This window comes from Triticum aestivum, chromosome 7A (assembly GCF_018294505.1).
Source record: "Triticum aestivum cultivar Chinese Spring chromosome 7A, IWGSC CS RefSeq v2.1, whole genome shotgun sequence".
NCBI classification, from domain to species: domain Eukaryota; kingdom Viridiplantae; phylum Streptophyta; class Magnoliopsida; order Poales; family Poaceae; genus Triticum; species Triticum aestivum.
In genome coordinates this window covers 743,062,800-743,073,634 of record NC_057812.1, presented here as the reverse complement: position 1 = coordinate 743,073,634, position 10,835 = coordinate 743,062,800, and the positions used below count along the sequence as shown (strand labels likewise).

The following is a 10,835-nucleotide window of genomic DNA, read 5'->3' as shown; positions in this document are numbered from 1 at the left end:
CACACAAGTTGATCTACGGATCGTTCCTTAGCCGTGTGCGGTGCCCCCCTCCACCATATTCCACCTCGGTCATATCATCATGGAGTTTAGGCGAAGCCCTGCGCCGGTAGAACATCATCATCATCACCACGCCGTCGTGTTGACGGAACTCATCCCCGAAGCTTTGCTGGATCGGAGCCCGGGGATCGTCATCGAGCTGAACGTGTGCTGAACTCGGAGGTGCCATACGTTCGGTGCTTGGATCGGTCGGATCGTGAAGACGTACGACTACATCAACCGTGTTGTGGTAACGCTTCCGCTTATGGTCTACGAGGGTATGTGGACGAACACTCTCCCCTCTCGTTGCTATGCCATCACCATGATCTTGCGTGTGCGTAGGAATTTTTTTGAAATTACTACGTTCCCCAACACTATTTATCGAGAGTCAACCCAACACTAGCTGGCTACGTCTCACACGGGGGCTCGATCGGCTTCAGTAAGCAGCAGATGCGATCAATCGCTCGGGTTCAGTTAGCAGCAACAGCGAAGGAATCGCTCGGGTTTAGTCAGCAGTGAATGAATCACTCGAGTTCAGTTAATAGCCAAGGGATCAATCGCTCGGCTTCAGTAACGTAGCTAGCAGTGCGATCGCTCGGTTTAGTTAGAGCCCAACGCCTCGCACACACGCATGTACACGAGAGAAACGCACAAACCACAATGCATTGCCCAGCCCCGACCACCCACCGTAACCTGGAACTCCCTGATATTTTCCTTGCCCTCGCTTCTACCATGATTTTTGCCATCATGGACGGCCCAAAGAATGTCATGCAGCCGCGTCTCTGGCCTGCCCAGGACGAAAAACCCATTTTCATGGACCTATCATCTCATTTTCATCCTGTGAAATCTGTGATCCTATTCTCTATATATGCAGCATGGTCTATTATGTAGCAATAGCACGGTCTATTATGCTCTGTTACCGGCAGTAATGTCAGTTGTTCTCTAGTATTTGTCATCGTAGTGCTCTCCTTCCTGTTGTTCCATATTTTGTAGCTGCATCTTTGATGTGTATACGTTGTTGATGTCTTGTCTTGGTATAAGTAAACCTGACTACTTCTGTCCTTTGTCGTCAAATGAAGTCACGATATGTTTAGCAACCTAGGACAGGAGGTATTTGTTCAAGTTTGCAGTTGCTAGATCCATTGCTGATGAATATGGAGTCATTAATATTTATTCTATTTTTCCAAGAAATGCTTCACTTATAAGTTATAACACCAGTCACGGACAACACTCTTAACAATTTTCACGTGTCCCCTATTACATTTGACAGGGTCGATTCGAAATCCTGTGCCTCTCTGGATCATACCTGGTGATAGATGACGGTGTTTCACGCACACGGAATGGAGGTCTATGCATAGTGCTGTGTGGCGCCGATCACAGGGTGATTGGCGGAAGCGTTGGTGGAGTCCTAACAGCAGCCGGGACAGTTCAGGTGATCACTCGCTTCTTTTTTTTTTCCACTAAAACATCAGCATTTCATTAATTCATCCTTGGTCCGTTGTGTTCCAGAAATGAATGATGAGGTGATTGTGCATGTTGGTGCAGGTGATTGTGGGGAGCTTCATGTACGCGGGGTCGAAGAAGAGCAGGAAGGGCAAGGCCGGGCAGGAGTCTGCTGCAGCGGAGGAAGAACAGACCGGCGATGCCAACGGGGGCAGGGGCGCAGACAGAGTTGGAGGTGAGGCGGAGGAAGAGGGCCCTTCGCCGCTGATGCCGATGCCCCACGGAGAGGAGGAGCTGCCGTCAGACGCGATGATAAGCGGGTCGACGGGCATGATGCGGCAGATGGAGTCGCGGTCCTGCGGCATCGACATCAACTCGATCCGGGAGTGAAGGATGTAGACTGTTTAATTAGTTTGGTACGGCGGAAGTTGAGCCTAGGCTAGCTTAGCTAGTGGATGATGGATGGATGGATGATTCTAGGGTTTGGTTGGGTTGGTTGTGTTCCTCTCCTGCGTGGGTTTAAAAAGAAGTCTAGTTAGTATAATGAATGTCGTCGTCGAGTATGATTAGTTTAACCGAAGATGTTGGCGCCGGTCGGTCGGGCGGATCTATGATGGAAATAGTGGATTCGGTTGTTGGTTGATGGTCTGGTCTGCTATGGTATGATGTAGTTATAGGCAGCAACAATGAGCAACTTGTAGCTAGTCTCTTTGACAGTTTCATTTTTCTTTCTCTTCTTTTGTTTGCATCCCCGTTGCTTCTTTCTGTTCCTTCTTATTATGTTTGTCTCTTCCTCCTCGTTGTCTTCTTATTCTTTTTCTTCCCTTTGAGTTGCTTGCGGAGAAGTTGAAACTTCATTGATATCGGTTGTGATTTGGGTTCTTACATAGTGTCAGATGCCACTCACGCGCATTTCTTGATAAAATTGAGTGAACTATGCAAATGTTGCTGCTCCTCCATGCTCAGGCACAACATTTTCACCTTAATATTGAAACCCATGGTCGAAGATTTCATCCTCGTGCTCATCCTCTATAACTATGTTGTGCATGATCACACTAGCACTCATCGCTTCCCACAACTTTTTGGTGCTCTCAGTTCTAGCAGGATATCGAATGATGCCCCATCGAGATTGAAGAACATGAAAAGCACGCTCCACATTCTTCCTAGCACTCTCTTGTGCTTGGGAAAATCACTGCCTCTTCTCTCCCATTGGGATGGGGATTGTTTTCACAAGAGTAATGCACTGAGGATAAGTACCATCAGCTAGGTAGTATCCTTTGTTATAGTGGTGACCATTGATCTCAATACTGATCTCCGGGCAGTTGCCTTCCGCAAGCCTTCCAAACACGAGAGAACACTGAAGCACATTGATGCCATTGTGAGAGCCGGCCGTGCCGAAAAAAGATTGCCAAATCCAAAGATCTTGTGAAGCACGGCCTCACGTATGACATTGCAAACTTTCACATGACCTCTAGACTGCCCCTGCCAAGCAGATGGACAGTTCTTCCACTTGCAATGTTTACAATCTATGTGCTACCAAGCATCCTCGAAAAGCCCGTACTGCATTGATCACCAACAACCTGGTGCAATAGTTGGCTCTCCCAAGTACTCCCGGCCAAACACCACTAGCACAATCTTGCAGAACCTGTACAAGGATTCTAGGCACGTGGCCTCACTCATGCGGACATACTCATCAATCAGATCACATGGTATTTTGTATGCAAGCACCCAGATAGTTGTAGTGCATTTCTGATAAGAGGAGAAACCAACCTCTCCCAGGGGCATCCTCCTTGCATATGAAATGATCATCGTATGCCACAACCCCTCACGAATACGAGAACACATGTCTAGCCATCCGGAAGCGACGCCGGAATAGCTTGTGTTTGAAGACTGGGGAAGAGGACTTGAAGTAGTCTTCCCAGAGTAGGCAAAGGCCGCTCTCTCTATTGCGATTCAACGCCGGAGCATGGCCCGAGATTGAGCCCCTAAACATCAGCCACTGCCTAGCAATGTGGTCGTTGACAACCAAAGTAGCAACCACAAACTCCTCATCGTCCAATGATGAATCATCCAAATCGCAAATGAAGTTGTCGAAAAAGTATTCGTCTCCACTATCCATTTGTACCTTGCGGGCGAAACGTCCAACACCTCGCAGACGTGGTTGAAGAAGCCGGCCGCCGAAGAACCCCGCGCCTCTTCCAGACCAGGCAGCAGGCCTGTCGGCGTGGCGGCGACCGTGGAAGCGAACGTCGATCGAGGAAGGCAGGATTGGAGCGTTGCCGGCGGCGTCGAAGGTGAGGGTGGTGGCATGGTCGTGGGGTGGGGGTGGGGGTGCTACGACGGCGGTGAAACTAGGCCTGGCTCGCCGGCAAGGGTACCCGTCAGGAGCGGCGTGTTGCCGGGGGAGGTTTGTGGGTGCAGGCGGCGGCCTGGGCAATGCCCAACCGGCCGGAACTGGCCGACAACGGTGAAGGCGGGGTGCCCGGGTGTCTTAGCTTTGGACAGGAGAGGAGGGAAACTGCCAATGTGCCACCAAATGACGGGCTAGGGGGGAGGACAAGGGCGGGCGTCGCGTGCGTCCGTGTCATGTCCGTGCTGATGCAAACCTGACTCAAATCTTGGTCTGAAATGAGTCGCGGGCAGACAAAAAGCGAACACTCGTCCGTTTGCGTCGGCACATTGGGCCGCGGTTTGTGTTTATTTTGATCCAAACGGACATGCACGAACAAAACGCGTCGGCGCATTGGAGTTGGTCTTAGACACCACCCTCATTGCACGAAATGTGCACGCAGTGGCGAAGAAAAGGTGCCATACCAGGGGCTCCCCACGCTCATAGGGGTGAGGAACGACCCAACATGGTTGGACGGTGGAGTGGCCGTGAGGCGGGACTCCATCATTCTTTATAAGAGTAATTGCATCCCTTATAAGAGTAATTCGGTGATGGTTGATGTATCAACATGTAATATCCACAAAATTCCCGCGGCTCAAAGCAGCCGCAAAAACAATATATGTGTACAAATTAAATATGTACCCCATGAGCTGGCAGAAAGTACCCAACGAATCTTGCATCGTTCATAGGGGTGAAGGTATATGCGTATGTACTATGTTCTGCTCGATAACTCATACGTCTCAAACTTACCTATAATTTTTGATTGACTCATGCTATTATAATACCACCTATAGCAATTTATATTATTTTTCCGAACTGAACTATAAATTCAATGCCTAGAGCCAGTTACTGTTTTCTGCATGTTTTTGGTTTGACAGAAAATCATTCGGCATGCGTTAAGCCTGTCGATTCGCAAAACAATAAATAAAAATTAAACTTTGGTCATGTGGGCCAACTTATAATGTGAGCCCACGTCCTGGGAAGGTGGTAAAGTTGTTCCAACCGAAGATACCAATGTTGTCCTTATCAAATTGGAAAATATGAATTTTGTAGTTTGACCCCTTTGAACTCGTAAAAAAATTGGTTTGATTTCATCTTGTTTTGTATTATTTGGCTTCATTTCTTTCTAAGGCCCATAAGCTACATATCTACCCATCCAAACGTTGCTCAATCGGCCCAAAATAAATTCCCCAAAAGCCCAATCAACCCTGCAATAAAACACCCCATCTTTCCTCCTTTCTTCCGCCGCCGCTAGAGTTTCCTCTTCTAGTTAGGGTTTCCTTGATCCCCAATTTTCCGACCCCAACCCTAGCTCCGATCCACCCGATGGCGACCGCAGAGGGCAAGAACAAGATCATCAAGCTCAAGAGTTCAGACGGTAAGGAGTTTGAGGTGGAGCAGGCGGTGGCCATGGAGTCGCAAATGATCCGGCACATGATCGAGGACGAATATACTGACAACGGCTTGTTGCTCCGCAATGTCAACTCAAAGATCCTCTCCAAGGTCATTGAGTACTGCAACAAACACGTCCAAGCAAAGGCCACCGACACATCTAATTTTGGAGGAGGAGCTAGGCCGTTAGGTGCTACATCGGCTGTGCCTGCGGCGCCCGCAGAGGACCTCAAAAACTGGGACGCCAATTTCGTCAAGGTCGACACGGCCACCATATTCGACCTCGCACTGGTGTGATTACTTTCCATCCTTTGATTTGTTCCTTGACATTCTTTAGATCTATTGTTTTACTATCCCCCATTGATGGAATCAACATTGTTTTTGTTTAGTGTGGCTTGTTACTTGTGTCTGATTGAGATTTGGATAGATTGGAATATGTCCTCGTACCTTCATCAAGGTAGATTTGACTCGATTGGATTAGGTTAGGTTACACAATGTATTAGGTTTAGGTCATAAAGAGTTGTTATTGGCGATGTAGAAAGCGGCCGACCATACATACTAACCCTAATAGCTAGGTTCGGGCATTATCTGGGGAGCTATATTAATTTACAGTTCCATGTTCATCTGGTCCAATATGCTTCACTATATATGAATAACCTAGAAACATTTTAAATTATTAGATTCACTATCATTTTGTTTGTAAATTACATATATGGGATGATGATTGAGTGGTTTCTCTTTCAATAACTTGCGGAAGCATCAGACCACACAGAGCAATATATGGTCTGATGTTTCTATATTTGTCACTGTTGTTTCTAGATTTGAACCATGCATGAATGTCCATATCTAGTGTGAAATTATGATCTTGTATGCTAGACTTTAGTAGATCTGCTCTGAATTTGTTTAGTTATGTTGGTTTATCATAGATAGGGTGGTATGTCGCATGTGTCATCCTTAGTTATAATACATAAATCCAATATCATACATTACTACTTTGATATTTGTAATTATGCATTGTAGATCACACACTTCTTTCTAATTTTGCTATCTATGTCTTTATTATCTTATAGGTTTCACTACTGGTCCATATGTCAACAATGAATGCCTTTTTCTTCTATCTAGCATCGAGTTACTATTTATTTTGCTGTATACATAGTGATAGCTAAATCACATGATCATGCTAATGTTTCTAACTTTGTATCAAATATTTATGATCTCAACTAATCTTTTAGATACCACTATTGATCCATGTCATCTATGAATGCCTTCTTCTATCTAGCATTGGTTGAGTATTGATTGTGGTTCTATTAACATTACATCCTTGTAGCTAAATCACGAGATGATACATTGTGCCTGTCCATGTTAGAAGTGATGATGCTTTCCATCGTTTGAAGTGAAACCACACAGGACTTCCCATGGCCACTATAAAATCCTGATCTTGTTTGCAAGAGTTTAGCACTATTTACTTTTAGTTTCTTTTCTTATAGTTATCTTATTTTATCATAGATAAGATTTGTATCTCACATGTGGCATCTTCACTTGCAATACATATTCCAGTTTCATATATTACTGACCCCTAAACACATGTTTTGTGTTGTGGTTTGATTTTACTATGATAGATAACTATGTTTCTAACTTTATTGTTATCGCTGCCTTTATCATCTGAGCAAATCTTTTAAATGCCACTATATTGATCCATATTGGCTATGAATGTGTTCATCTGCATATCATTGCTTGACTGATGATTGTGGTGTACTAGACATATATGTTGATATCCAAATTATTGGATGATGAATGCAATTGCCAATGCATTTTCAGAAGTGGTGCTTGCTGTGTCTGATCTCACTCTATTTTGTTACAGTTATGTTAACTTTTCTTGACTATCGATCCATTTATGTTAACCCATGTTATGGTCTTTGAATGAATATCTTTTGATTATTGCACACCTTGTTTTGTGTTTTAGTTTGTCTCAAAAACATCTATGTAGGTGGTATATGTAATTATCCATGTTTTTGTAAACCAATGCTTCCCTCTGACACACCATTATCCCTTTTGCTCTTTTGCCCCCTCTCAGGCTGCGAACCACCTCAACATCAGGGGGCTCCTAGACCTGACTTGCCAGACCGTCGCCGACATGATCACGGGAAAGACGCCAGAGGAGATCCGCAAGATCTTCAACATCAATGAGAAATTAAGACCCGAGGAGGAGGAGAAGATCCGCAGGGAAAACCAGTGGGCCTTTGAGTAGAGGAACATCTAGGCCGCGCTGAAGTAATGAACACTTAGTATTACCCATGTCTACATTTCAGTGTGCTTGTTTATGTCATAATGGTTGTAATGAACCAAGAGTCTATAAGGTGGTGTTGGTGAACTTATTCAGTGGTTATGTTTGCAAAAAAAAAATATGGTGGTCATTAATTATCATTTGTCAAATGAATAGTTATTGTCAAGTTGATGTTTTGCTTGCTTATCATTATTTTTTCACTGATTTCCACCATGTGATTTGGGCTTCTTCGTTGGTTATTCATGTGTGTTTTTTTCATCGATCAAGATGCATGGATGCTCTTGTTACTTAAGAGACGGTCCTTGTTCTTCCCCTCTCTCTTTACAATCCTAATAAAATAAAAATAAAAGTTGTTGCTTAAATTATTTGAGGGATCAAACTAATTTCAGAAGACCTGAAATTTTTATGGTAACCACTTACGACCATGGCAAGGCCACACTAAAACATATAGGGTTTTAGGATTATATTTACAATTTCTTTACAAAAAATCCATTTAAATGAATAAACGAGTGATGTTATTCTCTACTGACTGCAGAACCACGCCGCACCAGAATCAGTTAACCCTCGTACATCTCTCCGTCTGCGACTCCACTGCCGTGTCTTCCCATCACCGGCTCGTTGTCGTCCGGGGCCTCGCCGTTGTCCACCGCCTTGGTGCGCTCGGCGTGGCGTGGTCAACATGGTCATCAAACAAGAGTCATCGGAAGAGGATTATACGTGGAGAGGCTGACAGTGGGGACGCACCAGGTCCATGGACGCACACTGCAACCGCCTCATTGTTACGCGAAAATAAAAATTATTCCTCCCCATGAAAGCTGGGACCCACCACGTATATCTTCGCAAGGAAGGAAGTGCCTCCTTATGCCTGCTCCTGACAGCTGGGACCCACCAACAACATCTTTGCTCCCAAGGAAGTGACTCCTTATTATGGGCAAAAAATATATTATTCCGCCTCTGACCACTGGGACCCACCAGCTATATATTCACACACAAGGAAATGCCTCCTTGCCCCCCGACAGCTGGAACCAACCTGGTCAAAGCATACGTAGCGTTGTCTGTGTACATACCGGTCGATCGGTCTGTTTGCCACGATGAACCATGTCCGAGTAAGGAGCGGTAGTAGTTGAGGCAGTCCAGTCAAAACAGCGTACACGTACATACAGCCAGATGCCAAAAAATACATCCACATACGTACATACGGGTGGGGTCTCGAACGTGTACTCGCGCATACGTACGGCCAGGGCTCGTGTACATGGAGAGGCAATGGACGGCAGCAACGACGTCCTGTTCATCAGAAGCCAACCGGCTGGGCCGAAACGGAGAAATTGTGTCGTGTTCATCGGGAGGCAACATAATGCGTCGTGTTCATTGGGAGGCAATGGAATGTTGTGTTCATTAGGAGACAACCGGCTTAGATGGAACAGCCAAAACGAGGTCTGGCGTAACACAGAATGAAGGAAACGAGCCTTCTGTTCGACCACGTACGGTCGAAATGGGTCCTGTTCATCTGGAAGGGTCTGGCCTACCGCAAAACGGAGGAAACAGACTTGTATTCGAGTGCCTACAGTCGAAACGGGGTCCTGTTGATAGGGAGGGGTGTGGCGTACCATAAAACGGAGGAAACGGACTTGTATTGGAGCGCTTACGGTCGAAATGAGGTCTTGTTCATCCACCTTCTACTGCTGCGCCCCAGCCTCCACGAGCTACTATTCATCCACCATCGACCTCCTTCAGCCTCCACCAGCTACTATTCATCCACCGGCTACTATTCATAGAGGCTCCAGAGGGTCCTGTTCATCCACCCCCAACCGGCTAGGGTGCGATAGCCTCCTTGGGGTCCTGTTCATCCCGCGGCAACAGCCTACTACCACGGGGTCCTGTTCATCAAACCCCCACCGGGAACTGTTCATCCACAACCAACCAACCGACTCGACTCACCACGTCTTGACTCGTTCTACGTACCATGTGCACGGTAGCAACGGTCACTATTTGAAGGAAATATGCCATAGATGCAATAATAAAGTTATTATTTATTTCCTCATATCATGATAAATGTTTATTATTCATGCTAGAATTGTATTAACCGGAAACATGATACATGTGTGAATACATAGACAAACATATAGTCACTAGTATGCCTCTACTTGACTAGCTCATTAATCAAAGATGGTTGTGTTTCCTAACCATAGACATGTGTTGTCATTTGATTAATGGGATCACATCATTAGGAGAATGATGTGATTGACATGACCCATTCCGTTAGCCTAGCAGTTGATCGTTTAGTATATTGCTACTGCTTTCTTCATGACTTATACATGTTCCTGTAACTATGAGATTATGCAACTCCCGTTTACCGGAGGAACACTTTGGGTACTACCAAACGTCACAACGTAACTGGGTGATAAAGGAGTACTACAGGTGTCTCCGAAGGTACATGCTGAGTTGGCGTATTTCGAGATTAGGTTTTGTCACTCCGATTGTCGGAGAGGTATCTCTGGGCCCTCTCGGTAATGCACATCACTATAAGCCTTGCAAGCAATGTGACCAATGAGTTGGTTACGGGATGATGCATTACGTAACGAGTAAAGAGACTTTCCGGTAATGAGATTGAACTAGGTATTGGATACCGACGGTCGAATCTCAGGCAAGTAACATACCGATGACAAAGGGAACAACGTATGTTGTTATGCGGTTTGACCGATAAAGATCTTCGTAGAATATGTAAGAACCAATATGGGCATCCAGGTTCCGCTATTGGTTATTGACCAAGAATGGTTCTAGGTCATGTCTACATAGTTCTCGAACCCGTAGGGTCCGCACGCTTAACGTTACGATGACAATTTTATTATGAGTTTATAAGTTTTGATGTACCGAAGTTTGTTCGGAGTCCCAGATGTGATCACGGACATGACGAGGAGTCTCAGAATGGTTGAGACATAAATATTGATATATTGGAAGCCTATGTTTGGACATCGGAAGTGTTCCGGGTGAAATCGGCATTTTACCGGAGTACCGGGGGGTTACCGGAACCCTCCCGGGGGTTATTGGGCCTACATGGGCCATAAGGGAGAAGAGGAGAGGAGGCAAGAGGTGAGCCGCGCCCCCTCCCCTTCCTAGTCCGAATAGGACAAGGAGAGGGGGGCGGCGCCCCCCCTTTCCTTCCCCTCTTCCTCCTCCTTCCCCCTTTTCCTACTCTAACTAGGAAAGAAGGGAGTCCTACTCCCGGTGGGAGTAGGACTCCCCCCTTGGCGTGCCCTCCTTGGCCGGCCGCCTCCTCCCCCCTGGCTCCTT

At 46.0% G+C, this 10,835-nt stretch overlaps 3 protein-coding genes across 3 annotated transcripts in view; all 3 read left to right on the top strand.

The window, feature by feature from the left end:
* The first annotated feature begins 1,122 nt into the window (after nucleotides 1-1,122).
* On the top strand, nucleotides 1,123-1,927 carry LOC123153982 (AT-hook motif nuclear-localized protein 9-like). The gene is made up of 3 exons (XM_044572817.1): nucleotides 1,123-1,146; nucleotides 1,307-1,468; nucleotides 1,582-1,927. Exons 1-3 carry the CDS (start codon nucleotides 1,123-1,125, stop codon nucleotides 1,867-1,869), a joined length of 474 nt encoding a protein of 157 aa, XP_044428752.1. The 3' UTR covers nucleotides 1,870-1,927.
* Nucleotides 1,928-5,128: 3,201 nt separating this feature from the next.
* On the top strand, nucleotides 5,129-7,715 carry LOC123147349 (SKP1-like protein 1). The gene is made up of 2 exons (XM_044566580.1): nucleotides 5,129-5,551; nucleotides 7,335-7,715. Exons 1-2 carry the CDS (start codon nucleotides 5,195-5,197, stop codon nucleotides 7,506-7,508), a joined length of 531 nt encoding a protein of 176 aa, XP_044422515.1. The 5' UTR covers nucleotides 5,129-5,194; the 3' UTR covers nucleotides 7,509-7,715.
* Nucleotides 7,716-8,635: 920 nt separating this feature from the next.
* LOC123153981 (AT-hook motif nuclear-localized protein 9-like) overlaps nucleotides 8,636-10,835 on the top strand; it is an 11,538-nt gene continuing 9,338 nt past the window's right edge. The window contains exon 1 of the mRNA XM_044572816.1: nucleotides 8,636-8,650. Within this exon, the coding sequence (XP_044428751.1) occupies nucleotides 8,636-8,650 (15 nt within the window). The remainder of the gene's footprint in view (nucleotides 8,651-10,835) is intronic.